The 14,423-nt window shown below is 36.8% G+C and overlaps 1 protein-coding gene and 1 pseudogene across 1 annotated transcript; one reads left to right on the top strand and one right to left on the bottom strand.

Annotated features, from left to right (window-relative positions):
- Window positions 1-378: 378 nt before the first annotated feature.
- Window positions 379-484, bottom strand: LOC126620543 (small nucleolar RNA R71; annotated as a pseudogene).
- Window positions 485-4,595: 4,111 nt separating this feature from the next.
- LOC126618118 (uncharacterized) lies at window positions 4,596-5,568 on the top strand. The gene is made up of 3 exons (XM_050286212.1): window positions 4,596-4,923; window positions 5,314-5,436; window positions 5,543-5,568. Exons 1-3 carry the CDS (start codon window positions 4,596-4,598, stop codon window positions 5,566-5,568), a joined length of 477 nt encoding a protein of 158 aa, XP_050142169.1.
- The last annotated feature ends 8,855 nt before the right edge of the window (window positions 5,569-14,423 follow it).

The raw sequence follows: 14,423 nt of genomic DNA, 5'->3' as shown, positions 1-14,423 counted from the left end.
ATTAACGGTGGTGTGCCTTGAACCATTCAAGATTTCTCTATGCCACAATTTTCTTCCCGACAATCATGCATAGTTTATCCTGAACTTGATGCTACTTCTTCTTATGGGATCAAATATTATGTCATTAACATGTTGCCCAAGTTTTCTGGTGATGAGAATCAAGATGCTAGTGAGCATGTAGATAACTTTCGGGATATTTGTGGGACATAGAACATTAAAGGCGTCTTTGATGAGTTCATTCACCTAAAGCTTTTCCCTTTCTCTCTCACGGGTGATGCTAGAACTTGGTTCAAGACTCTGCCAGCCAGATCAATTACCTCTTGGACTTAACTTTCTAGTAAGTTCATTCAAAAGTTTTACACTCAGTCTAGAACTCAGAGGTTGAGGGATCACATATTTCACTTTAGACAGAACAAGGGAGAACCACTTTTCAAGCATGGCAGAGATTTAAAGTTTTGATAAATAGTTGTCCACACCATCAGTTCTTACCATGGCAACTAATTTTATACTTCTACCAACACTTGAGTGATGAATGTCAGCATAGATTGGATGCTGCAGCTGATGGTATTATATGGGGTAAAGAACCAGAGCAAACTACTATTATCATTGAGAATGTTGTTGCAAATTCATCTCAATGGGATAGTAGAGAGTTAACTCGGAATTCTGCATATGAAGTAAGTTCATCTAATGAGGTGGCTGCACTATCAAGGAAATTAGATGCAGTGGTGACTATGTTATCCAAGAATGTAGAACCATGTGGGATTTGTGCTACTCAGACCCATCCTCCTCATCTTTGTCCTCAAAGTCGTACTTGTCCAAAAATTGAAGAGGTTAATCAAGTCAACGCGTTTAAGTGTCAAAGAAATGACCCCCTCAAATACTTATAATCTAGGGTGGAGAGAGCATCCTAATTTAGCTTGGAAGAATAATTTTAACCAAGGATCCAAGCCATGGCAACAAGGAGCAGTTCCCATAGAAACCAAGAAACCTTTTGAGGAAGAAGCTTTAGCGCAGATGGTTCAAGCTAATACACAATGTCAACAAATCACCTCTCAATTTTTGCAAGCTCTCCAACAAGGGCTGCAAGTAAATAGTCAAGCCATCGACAAATTGGAAGCACAAGTCAGTCAAATCGCTGCGGCAATGAGTGAAAGAAAACCGGGACGTTTTTCAAGTCAACCGAAGCTAATCCACGAGGCAAGAAGCAAGTTATGCCATTAGAATATTAAGGAATGGTAAACCTTATGATAAAAGAGAAGAAATTGCTCCGAAGGAACACGAAGAGAATGCCAATGAAGCAATTCCATTACCTTCTTCACCACTCGCTGCTCCTACTCCTGCTCCAAAGTTAAAGAATTATGATCCTCCTATGTCTTTCCCGTGGAGATTTCAGAGGCAAAGAAAGGACAAGCATATGTTAGATATATTAGAGTAATTTAAAAAGGTTCAAATCAACATTCTATTACTTGATGCTATAGCGCAAATTCCATCGTATGTGAAGTTTTTGAAGGGTCTCTGCATGAATAAGAGAAAATTCATAGACCATGAGAAGATCGAGCTTACAAATTGTTGCAGCGAGGTTTTGATCACGAAGATGCCTCCAAAATTACAAGATCCAGGGAGTTTCATTATCCCATGTGTTATTGGTGATTTTAAATTTAATAAAGCTTTCTTAGATCTTGGTTCCAGTGTTAATCTCATGCCATTTTCTATTTATGAGCAGCTAGGTATTGGAGAACTACGAAGAACATCCGTCTCTTTGCAATTGGCTGATCAATCAATGATTTATCCCAAGGGCCTTGTTGAGGACGTTTTGATCAAAGTAGATCAATTCATCTTGCCAACAGATTTCCTTGTGCTTGATATGAAGGAAGACCAAAACATTCCTATTTTACTTGGTCATCCTTTCCTTGCAACCACTGGAGCTTTAATTGATGTCAAAGCAGGCACACTCAGGCTGCAAGTTCAAGGAGAATCCATAGAATTCAAGATGTTTGAAGCACTTAAGTTACTAGCCGACGTAGAAGAGTGCAACAACATCGAGCTTATTGCTCCCATTGTCAATGCCAACTTCTTAGAGAATGTCTCGGCAGATTTGTTGAAGAAATGCATTGAGTATCCAGAGTTAAATATGGAAGGAGAGGCAGCCATGGATGTAACTGTAGCCTTAAATTCGTCCCCCATTCATTCACCAAAATGGCAACAAGCATAGAAGCCTCTAGGACCAGCGTTACCTCATATATTGCCATCCATTGAGCAAGCTCTTGCATTGGAACTCAAGTTGCTGCCTGAACACTTAAAGTATGCTTTCCTTGGCGAATCCAAGACATTTTCAGTCATCATTGCAACTGACCTAAGTAATTATGAAGAATAGCAGCTGTTGCATGTGTTAAAAGAGTTTATAACAATTTTTAGATGGACTGTTGCGAATATCAAAGGCATAAACCCAACCATGTGTATGCACCGAATATTTTTGGAGGAAATTCCAAGTCAACCATAAAAGCAGAGTGAAGATTAAAATCCCAACATGAAGTAGGTTATGCGTAAAGAAATTTTGAAGCTCTTAGACGTTGGTGTGATTTCGGATAGCAAGTGGGTTTGTTCGATTCAAGTAGTTCCAAAGAAATCTGGAATCATAGTGGTTAAGAATGAAGATAATGAATTAGTGCCAACGAGGGAAACAACTGGGTGGAGAGTGTGCATTGATTATCGCAAATTGAACTCTTCCACTCGCAAAGATCACTTTCCTTCACCTTTTATTGATCAAATGCTTGAAATGTTAGCAGGTCACTCACATTATTGTTTTCTTGATGTTTACTCATGTTATAATCAAATTGCAATTGCTCTGGAGGACCAAGAGAAGACAACTTTCACATGCCATTATGGAACCTTTGCATATACACACATGCCATTCGATTTATGCAAATGCTCCAACAACATTTCAATGGTGCATGATAAGTATTTTTTCTGATATGGTTGAAAGAATTATTGAAGTCTTTATGGATGATTTCTCTGTTTATGGTTCTTTTTTTTATAATTGTTTGGCGAATTTGAAATTGGTGTTGGAAAGATGTAAGGAAACTAACCTTGTTTTGAATTGGAAGAAATGTCTATTCATGGTTAAATAGGGAATTGTGTTAGGCCACTTAATATCGAGCAAGGGAATTGAGGTTGACAAGGCAAAGATCGATTTGATAGCTAAATTGCCGCCCCCTATATCTGTGAAGGGAGTGAGCTCTTTCCTTGAACATGCCGGATTTTATCGATGCTTTAGCAAAGACTTTTCCAAGATTAGTCATCTGTTATGCAATCTCCTTTCCAAAGATACTCCATTTGATTTTAATACTGATTGTTTACATGCTTTTAATTCTTTGAAACAACTTCTCACTTCTGCATCTATTATCATAGCTCCGAATTGGAGCTTGCCTTTTGAACTAATGTGTGATGCTAGTGATTATGTAGTGGGTGCCGTTTTAGGACAAAGAAAGGAGAAGCTTCCTCATGTCATCGACTACTCAAGTCAAACTTTGAATGATGCGCAATTGAACTACACCACCACAGAGAAAGAGATGTCTTTGCTTTTGAGAAGTTTTGATCATATCTCATTGGCTCAAAAGTGATTGTATACACTGATCATGGAGCACTCAAGTACCTATTGGCAAAAAAGAATGCAAAACCTCGACTTATTCGGTGGGTGCTGCTTCTACAAGAATTTGATTTGGACATTAGAGACAAGAAAGGAGTTGAGAATGTAGTAGCAGATCACTTATCTCGCCTTCCACATGTCCATGATGAAGAAGAGGACGTTTTGCCTTTAGACGAAAGTTTTTCGGATGAACAACTTTTTGCCATTAAGGATGTTGTCCCTTGGTATGCAGACATTGCCAATTACCTTGTTCGTGGAGTCTTACCCCCTGATGTGAGCACTTAACAAAGAAAGAAGTTTCTCTCTACAGTGAAGTTTTATTTTTGGGACAAACCATATCTCTACAAATATTGCTCAGATCAAGTGATAAGACGATGTGTGCCCGCTATTGAACAAGAAAGCATTATGAAATTTTGCCATAGTTATGCATGTGGAGGACACTGGATCAAGTAAGACAACTTCCAAGGTTCTACAAAGTGAATTTTTTTGGCCTACACTCTTCAAGGATGCATATTTGTTTTGCTCTACTTGTGATAGGTGTCAACGGTTAGGCAACATATCAAAGAGAAACGAGATGCCACATCAGAGTTTATTGGTTGTGGAGCTTTTTGATGTATGGGGAATAGATTTTATGGGTCCCCTTCCCTCTTCTTTCAACAGCCAATACATCCTTGTTGTTGTAGACTACGTATCCAAGTGGGTAGAAGCAATTGCCTCACCAACTAATGATCATAAAGTGGTGTTGCGTTTTCTGCAAGGTACCATTTTTCCAAGGTTTGGCACACCTAGAGTAATTATTAGTGATGGCGGTCCACACTTTACCAACAAAGCCCTTGCTGCCCTCATGGTGAAATACAACATTAATCATTGTGTTACTACTCCGTATCATCCACAAACAAGTGGGCAAGTTAAGATTTCAAATTGAGAGATCAAGAAGATTTTAGAAACAATGGTAAATGCATCGCGCAAAGACTGGTCTCTCAAGCTCGGTGATGCATTGTGGGCATATAGGACAGTGTATAAAACCTATATTGGAATGTCTCATTTCTGTTTGGTGTATGGCAAGGCTTGTCATCTTCCCGTCGAATTGGATGACAGAGCTTATTGGGCTATCAAAAGGTTGAACTTTGATTACCAAGCTGCAGGAGAGAAGAGAAAGCTTCAGTTGAATGAGCTTGAAGAATGGCGAAATGAGGCCTACGAAAACGCCAAAATCTACGAGGAACGCACCAAAAAGTTTCATGACAAAGCTATTATTCAAAAGGAGTTTGTACCTGGTTAGAAGGTCTTGCTCTACAACTCCAGACTTCGTCTTTTTTTCAGGCAAACTGAGTTCTTAGTGGATTGGTCCCTTCGAAGTGACTCAAGTTATGCCCTATGGAGCCATTGAAAAAAAGAATTTGCAAAATGGAGAGTTGTTCAAGGTTAATGGGCACTGTCTCAAGCACTACTGGGATGCGACTTTACGAGACATCAAAGAAGTTGCGTACTTTGAGGCCCCATCATCTGTCACTCCTTAGATGTCTGACATAGTCTAGCTCATGACTATAAAGAAGTGCTTCTTGGGAGGCAACCCAAGCTTTCTAAACTTTTCCTTTGTTTTCGTAGTTTTTCATTTTAGTTTATTTTTTGTTAGAGTTAGTTTTTAATTTCCTTCATGATTTCAGGAACGGTGGTCTGCAATGATCTAGTTTGGGGGGAGTACGTTGCAAGGCATGGCATCTCAAGTTCAACGGTGCTCATGAATGCTTCACTAAAAATCCCGGGAAGTTTTCATACCTTCTCTTTAAGTGTGTTATTTGTTCTGTTTTCTTTGTTTTACACATTGAGGACAATGTTTGATTCAAGTTTGGGGGAGGATTTCATTCTCTGTTTCTGTGTTCTGTTTTTGTTTAGTGTTCATGCTGTCTATTTTTGCGTAAAACTGTTTTAATTGGAAAGGAATTTGAAGATTTTGCTCACACAGTCTTCTTCAATTGTTTGTCTTCTTTCCATCCATATAAAGACCATGAAAATCGGATTTTTCTTTCAAAAGTTATGATCAAATCTCTGTCTAAAGGTCAAAACTACCTGTGGTACTGTCATATTGCAACTTGCTGTTTGCAATTTCTGTTGGCATATGTTTCTTTGTGTTTATTTGTTATGTTTTCCGTTCTTCTATTCAAGTCTTAATGTTATAAAAAAAATATATAAAAAATAAAAAGTGCCAAAAATCCAAAAAGATTTGATTTTTCTTGAGTCGTTTTCTTCTAGTTAGACATTCCACAAGTCAATGATAATAAGTTGCTTTCTTCTAGGTCACAAACTTATTTGAATTTGTTCTTGTTATGTGAAAATTCAATTGTTTTATATGGTTAATCCGATTCTTACATTATCTCTTACTTAGAGAATTATATGTGGATTTTAAGTGAAAACTTATTGAACCCTTGTGAGATTTTGAGCCTCTTGCATATTCTTTCTTGTGAGTTTCATGACTGCTTTATCATTCTCTAGAAGTTGCTGCAATATCTCTTGAGGCGAAATCCTAAGCCATGCAACACTAGGGAGATGATTAAGGCCATGATTGGATCGTTTGAGCCTTTCTAACCAACCTTTTATGTTATATTATCCCTAGTTACCCTTTTGAAGCCAAACACTTAAGCATTTCATCACCCACATTCATCCCTACCTATTTAACCTATTTTAGCCATACCCTATAGGAAGATAAGGGTTGGCTTCTACATCAGAGATGTGGCGTGTACCGAGATACCATGTGTAGTATTATTTTTTTATTTTATTGTTTGTTACCGTTCAAAAAAAAAAAGAAAAAAAAACTATCAAAGAAATGAGGAAATAAAAGTTTGAAATTGTTCCATCTCTACATCATGAGTCCTGGACGCCAATAATAGAAAATCAAGTTTCAAAAGAGGACCGAAAGTACATTATGAAGATACTTTGGTATCTCTTAAGCTTTAGTTTTTCCATATCCTTTCTTTAATAGCCCATACCCTAGCCTAACGTTACAACCCTTGTAAAGACCTTTGATCTTTGGTGTTGCATTGACTTACATTAGTGGAGAGTTTATATGAAGAGCAAGCTTATGGGGTTTTATATTGCATATCATGATTTCAGTGAAACACTCTACCCTTTAATGTGTGATTTCTTTGTGAGTGATATTCATGATAGAGGATTTGAAGTGGAAGCTTTGGTTCGCATATACCTATCCGGGTTGAGTAAGTTGTATTAATATTGGTTGTCTCACTCACTACACTTGAGAATGTTGTGTAAGGTTTGGTTAATTTGATTTTGAAAAATGTTTAATTCTCTTAAGTTTGGTGACCGTCTTTAGATTGCTTTGAGACTAATTTATGGAAGGTCTATTGTTTTCCTTGTCTTTTACTTTTGTTTTGCTCGAGGACTAGCAAAAGTTTAGTTTGGGAGTATTTGATAGGTGCATTATTTATCACATTTTCATGTTAATTTTCTCTAAGTTTTGTTAAGGAATTGGTCTTAAAAGAGCCTTATTACTTTCCTTTTCTCTATTTCAGTCAATCTGCGCATACAAGACGTTTTTGGTGATAATCCGACTTTTCGGAGGAGTTTTCATGCAAGCCCAATTGGAGAAGGAAGTTAAGAGGTGGAAGATCATTTAATCCACATTTCATCATTTTCCATGTAGCCAAACGTTCCAGTTTTACAAATCAATCCCACATGAGTAACTTTCCCATCAGAACTGCGCAGCTGTGGGAGAATGAAGATTTAGATGCTTTCCCGATTTTTCCTAGTGGCGTGCAATATATTCTTGGAAAGATAAGAGATCAAGCTACGTTTCCCATATTTTTACAGAATTGTGGAGAAGATAAATTGACCCTAAAACTAGCGTGCAAGACAGATGACGTGTTTCCCAAGTCAAGAAGGATTCTTTCCTTATTTGTGTCATTAATTATTTAGGAATTTGTTTTCTTTTAGGATAGTTTTTATCAGACTTTTGAGGGTTTTACTAGAATAAATAGAGGGCCTTAGGCTATCTAAAGGGGGAACGAAATACACATAAAAAAAAGTCATCCAAAGTGAAGGAGGACAGTTTAGTGTGCTCTTACCATACTTTTCTGGGTTTTATCTTCTTCCATGACTTCTTTTGTGATTTTTATTATAACTATGTATAACTAAACTACTTTTCTAATGTTTATGATGAAGCCATGACATGATTATTTCTGAAGTATCTTGTTGATTATTATTTGATTACATGCCATGTTTAGTTCTTAATCTTTGTGCTTACTCTATTCTAGTTTTGAATGTTCCTGTGTCTGGCCATCATTGTGAACTTGTTTCTAGATAAATAGATAAATCTAAGAGGATGACCAATATCAATTAGGTTTATTGGAACTAAGATTAAGGAGAGTAGACAAACTAGTGAGGATGACCAATATCAAACTAGTTCTACTTGGTTGACATTATTCTTCAGTGCTTAATGGGTTTTTATGTGTTTAACTGTATGCCTAACCAATAGGATATAGTTGTCACATATAGATACATGAGTTGATGCCTGACCAAGGATTAATTCACATCTTAGAAAGAACAACCTTAAATATTGGCATGGTAATTGGATAGTAATCAGCTTGAAGAAAAGGGGATATGATTGTTATTGGTGGATTCATGACCTTAGGCTTTCATCACATTAATTTATTTTAAACTTACATTCGTTGTGTATTTTTGGTTATTCATATTCTTGGTTTAATTTTAAGTTGGAGTTTTAATTATTTTTCATAATCAATTAATCGATCATTCGTTTCTTAGTTAAGTTTCATGTAATCAATTGGTTGAATTGATATTAAAAGCAATCCCTGTGGGATTGACCTCATATTTTCAAATATTTCTACAATTAATTCGTGTGCTTACGAGTTTAATTTGGTTTAAATTAATCTATTATTTAAGTTAGTTTAAATACACATCATGTGTTTTACTTTCCAGTGTTGGGAAGCCTTCTAAAGGCCATGTGTACTAAGTTTTGTCATGTACCACATTTCACCCTCAGACTAATGGCCAATCTGAACAAACTATCCAGGCCTTAGTGGATTTGTTGTGTTTATTCGTTCTATAGTTTTAGCATGGTTGTAACGGACACTTATCTTTGTTAGAGTTGCTTATAATGACGATTATTATTCCGGTTTGGGTATGGTACTGTTTAAGGTGTTGTATAGAGATTTTATACATAGTACATGATTGACGGAGGATTTTGCAAACAAGTATTCGAATGATCAAGATTTCGAGGTAGGAAATCGTGTACTATTGACGATGTCGCTCGAGAGGGTAGTATGTGAACGCGATTGAGGCGTTAATCGGATGATTTATGTGTACTTCCCAATGAGGGGCAAGATGGTAATATTGCACTCTCAAGAATTTATTATTTGCTTATTGGGACAACAAGTGAGTGGTCGATATTTTGGGCTACAGATTGTAATATCGATAACTTATTCATTGGGTTCATTGAGCAAATGGGCAAGTAGGCCCATCTACGTTAGTATTTTATTTATTGTTTGTGCTTGACCCAAAGATACTACACGTATATTCTCGGAGTGCATAGGTGAAAATCATTTCTATGTACAGTTTTGATTTCAATAGAACTATTTTAATTTTACGTTATTATATACGTATTTTGGCGTTATGTTATTATATATCTATTTTTTACTTTATGTTTTTATAAAGGTATTATATTATAGTGTTGTGATGAAGGAGCAGGAAGTCTGAGTTGGAGGCATGAAAGAGGAATCATTGTAATCCGATCGCGACGGAATGACATTCCCTTTTATGCAACCGCTTTAGCTTGATTTCTTCTTTATATATTTTCTTTCTATCTTTGAGTATTTTTATGTATAGTAACTTATTTCAAAATTTGGGGACGAATTTTTTTTTAAGGTGGGTAGATTGTAACAACCTGTCGTTAATTTTGTAACCTGTATGAGCTATTATTTTACAGTATTCTCAATGTACTCCATGATATGAACGCGTGGGTACAAGCGGAACTGAATTCAGAGTTACAAAAGATTTTACGAATTATGGAGCATGAAAGGCGTCTTGGTAAATTCACGTTAGCTCTAGTGCTGCCACCATCCCTGACATTGGTAAACTTCAAAATCTCTCAAATTCTTCTTTTAATCATGATCTAGTGTTGTTTATAACTTTTATGCTTGATTTGGAGGAAGATAGGTGCAGAAAAACGTGTTGGGAGGAATTTTCCTAGTTTTTCCAGTGACTAACCAGAGACTTTTAGGCCTTTTTTGGGCCGTCTCCGACCATGTTTTGACCCTGTTATGGTATGATCGTACTTTCCTTATTACAAACTTCAAATGCATAGGTATAACTTTGAAAATGGTTAAGTATCGAGCTAGAAATTAGCTTTGAAAGTCAGCCCAGAAATCTGTCCAAGCCTTGTCTTCACAAGGAAGACGAGTACTGTTGTACGTGTAGGCACGTGAGGCCGGCACGTGGCTGCCAGTACAGCCAACTTGTGGCGGCGTGTATGGCGGAGCGTGGAGGAGCCCGATGTCCCTCCTTAGGTTTCTCAATGTGCCGAACCCGAATCTGCCATTTGTTTTCCAAAATTTGACCGTTTTAAAATAGCTCCTTTATTAGCCGTATTTTGTATGAATATGTGAATTTACATAAGTATGTCATATATTTACTTAAATGGTTTTGTTTCTAGATGAAACGCATCACAAGGATCTTCGATGCTCGCAAGGCGGGTTCGACACGACGACATGATTTGTAAGTGGGCCTTTGCTTATAAATATTATATATTTATTAAGTTTCCATTTATATATTTGATAAAGAATTTTCTACGTTATGCCTAGATTAAATTAACGTTTATAAGAATTATCGAAATGATGGAATTTACGAAATGATGCTAAATCCTTTGGGATGCACATGTATGCGAATTATTATGGGATTTATTTACGGTCATGATTGATATTTTATTGAATAGTATTATATCAACTAGAATTATCGATTTACCATTGTATGATCATATTTACGTTATCTGCAAATCGTGTGCTACACTTGTGTTAGTACTCACCCGGGCTCGAGCTAGTCTTCACGTGTATGTTCACATTGCACCGTACACTCACTTTGGATCCATTGTAGGTGCCAGTCCTGTCCTAGATTGCTATTGGCAATTAAGACTTGTATATGATGTGCGTAGCGCTAGTCTTCACGTGATTGTAGTACTAGAGCATAATCATTTCTTTACACCCAATCCTGTTCATGTTAAAATATCTCTGCATGAACTCATGTTAGCATATATTGATAAGCACTCAATATGATGTTTGTTGAGGCGAGATATTGTGATTACTAGATGTTAGGTGTTTATTTACAAAATATTGTGGAATATTTGCAACGAGGGGTTATACGTTTTCGAAAATGTTTTTACAAAGATTTATTTTTAGGCCCACTCACCCTTATTTTTCGCCCCTCCAAGATTTAGTGGCAATGTTTGTGTCGACAAGGATTTTAGGCAAACGCTGATATTGTAGACTACTCCTGCTTGTATAATTCTTATTCTAATTTTACTATACTTTACTTATGTTCTGACATTACGTGTGAAATGGGTTCATTCCTGCTCACAAGTGCACTCTTATATTTAAGCACTTTTAGGGTTAAATTTATTTACATTTTCCACATCACTACACTTTATGGCTTCGTCACCTTCCTGTGTCAACCAACATAGCTCGATTTGGAGTCCAAGTGGACATTCTGGGTCAGGGTGTGTCAACAATATCCCTAGTGATATATTTTATTGGAAAAATTGCTAGAAAGTAATGTATATGGTAGATTACAACAATTATGAGAGTCCAGGTGGTAAAATATAAAAATTGAAAGTTTTTTTTTTTTGGTATAAAAATTGAAAGTTTAGGTGACACACCCCGACCCCAATCGAGGCATGCTGGCTATCACGTCAGGGTGACGTAGCCATATGCGCTGTGCGGAAGTGCATGTGATATAAAAATACGAATAACTAAAAACCAACTAACTAATTTACACTAGACTAGCATATCAGTGCGAGTGGAAATGTTTAAAGTGTAGATACACACAACAACCAGAGCGTAGGTATCAGAATGAAGTCCAGAAGTCTAATTACTAAATATACATATCATAAAAGAAACCCTACACTGATGGATGTCTGTCAGAACCGCCGTGGAGTCCTCGTGAGCCACCAGCAAGAACTTCTATCTAGAACCTGAATGGGCGCAAAATAGAAAGTGTGAGTGGGCAAAAACAAAGCTTTTTCAAAACAATTTATCTTTCAAAAAGTAAAAACCCCTTACCGTAAAACCCGTATCATTTCCCAGAAAATAATACTACGTACGTATATAAGAACCATGCTTGAGAGTAGCAAAACCACATGTATGCCATGTCAATCATCTCCACAATGCATAAGTAAGCCAAGTGAAATGAATCAATATAAAATGACATATTAGTTGGAGTCACCTCACGTGACCTGTACGGTTGGCGGAAGAATCTCCGATGCCAAAGTTAGAATTTAAGAGAAAATATGTTTGGGAAATTTTTAGGAGAGAATGAATTTGCATTTTGGTGTGAAGATGGGGCTATATATAGGGGTGTGGTCAGCCCTATTTGAAGAAATAAGGACCGGCCACTTATGATGGTATTTTGAATATAACTGTAAGATATTATGTCAAATTTGGTAATTAATCAATTAATTTAGTAATTAATCCCAATTTGGAAAGAATAATTGGCAGTTACCTTGTGGGTGAGGATTTGATGAGGAGTGATGAAAGGGTTTTTAATAAATACCATTTTGATCACCCTTGACCTTGATTGAGTCATCATTGTCCGTTGCATGAGCGTGGGAATCCCGATGCCCCTTCAATGGTCCTTTTGTCTTTTTCACTCAAAAGTTCACATGTCACCTCCATAATTTCCTTGATTATTTTTTGCTCCACACTATTTACTACACCTTTATTTGTCATTTTTCATTAAAACTAAAGTTTTTTTGGACTTTTCGTTAGTTTTCCTAAAAAAGAAAGGAGTTGAAAGGAAGCAATTGAGAAAAGGAAAAAAGAGTCGAACATGAGAATAAACATTAAAGATAAAAAATGATATTTGTTGTTGGTCTATTTTACTGAACTGTATTTAGGGCAGAAAGGGAAAGGTGTCGGCGACTATAGAGAGAAAAAAGAGATATGTAATTCTGAGATGTGTGTTATCTCACCCCATTGTGTCTTTATTTACACAATCACATTCCTATTTTAATAAGACCACAACACTCCCCCTTAAGTGTGTTAATACTCAACTAAATGGTGCATCAGGTCTTTAGCGATAAAGTAAGTATAATTGATGAAGTCATCGGCACAATGAGTGAATACTAATCTCAAAACAACGGAAGAATCCATAAAAGGTAAAACTCATAAAACCTCGCTATGGTAAAACCCAAGATGGGAGAAAAACCCATAGACTAAGAAGAAAAGTGAGAAGTTGCATTAAGTCAAAACTATACGTCTTCTGGACGCAAGTAGAAGAGCTCACAAGATATATGACTAGCCCAGGACGGGTCTCTTGTCAAGACCTAGTTAGGTAGCTAAAACCCAGTGGGAAAATGCTCCTAATTGTAGGAAAAAGAGTATATTAAGATCAAGTGAGCATACTTCTAGATACTCTCCTTGAGTTTGACAGAACTTCCAAATGAGAACTACAAGCATTACATATGAATACTTAGGCATACCAATTCCTCTGACAAGCTTATGGAAGGTTGACTTCGGTAGTGACATCGTGTAGATGTTGGCAAGGTTGTCTGGGATTGGCTTGCATGACTTCAATCTCCTGATGCTTTGCTGATGTAGATGTAGACGCAATATGTCTTGGCGTTGACTTTGTTGATGCATCATGTCTTGGTCAGGTTGATACATGTAGCACAGTCTTCAAGGATCGTCATTAGGACTTAACGATGGATGGAAATAGCAAGTATTTCTAATATGCTCAACAAGAGCTCTCAACCATGTCTCACATGTGGCATAGTGAAGTAATGTGAGTATTGGAATGATTCGAAGATTTCGCAACTATGGTCATCTCGTGGACCTCGAAGATATTGCAATATCCCTAATGGTAAAGACATAACCATTCAGGGATTTACCTTGTGCGGGTTTGATAAGTAACCAGCGTCAACATAACAAATAAGGCAAACATAATTCTGAGGATTAAAGTGGTTGGATCACTCGAGATGCATTAGGATTTGTCCAAATCCATAGTACCTTCAAGGTAAGTCTTTAATACCAATATAGTGGTTGCGTGTAGGCGCGGTGCTGCATATTTACCAATAGATTAACAACGAATGAGATGTCTTATTAATTGCAATGAGCTAAGTACAATAAGCACAAAGTTGAACTCAGATATGGAACTCCAGATTCCATAACCTCTTCAAGGGTCTCATTTGCATATAACATATGGAAGATCATAAGTATACTTAAAGGGTAACACATTCGAGGTGTAGTTTGACTGGTAAACCAAAGTACCGTCAGAACAACACTTGAACTTCAAGTCAAGGCATAAACAAGTTTTCCCAAGATCTTTCATTTCAAATTCTGTCTTCAGGTGAGAGGCAGTTTTCTCAAGCTCTTCTAAAGTCTTAGTGAGATTCATGGCATTGACATAAACTGTAACTCTAGCAATTCGAAATACGACTTCATAGTTTAACACGCAAGAGCATGCTGCATATCCCTAGCTGATCAAATAATTACTTAAATGGGTATACCACATCTGTCAGATTGCTTCAATCCATAAGTGA

This window comes from Malus sylvestris, chromosome 4 (genome assembly GCF_916048215.2).
Source record: "Malus sylvestris chromosome 4, drMalSylv7.2, whole genome shotgun sequence".
NCBI lineage: Eukaryota > Viridiplantae > Streptophyta > Magnoliopsida > Rosales > Rosaceae > Malus > Malus sylvestris.
This window is presented reverse-complemented; position numbering and strand designations above follow the sequence as displayed.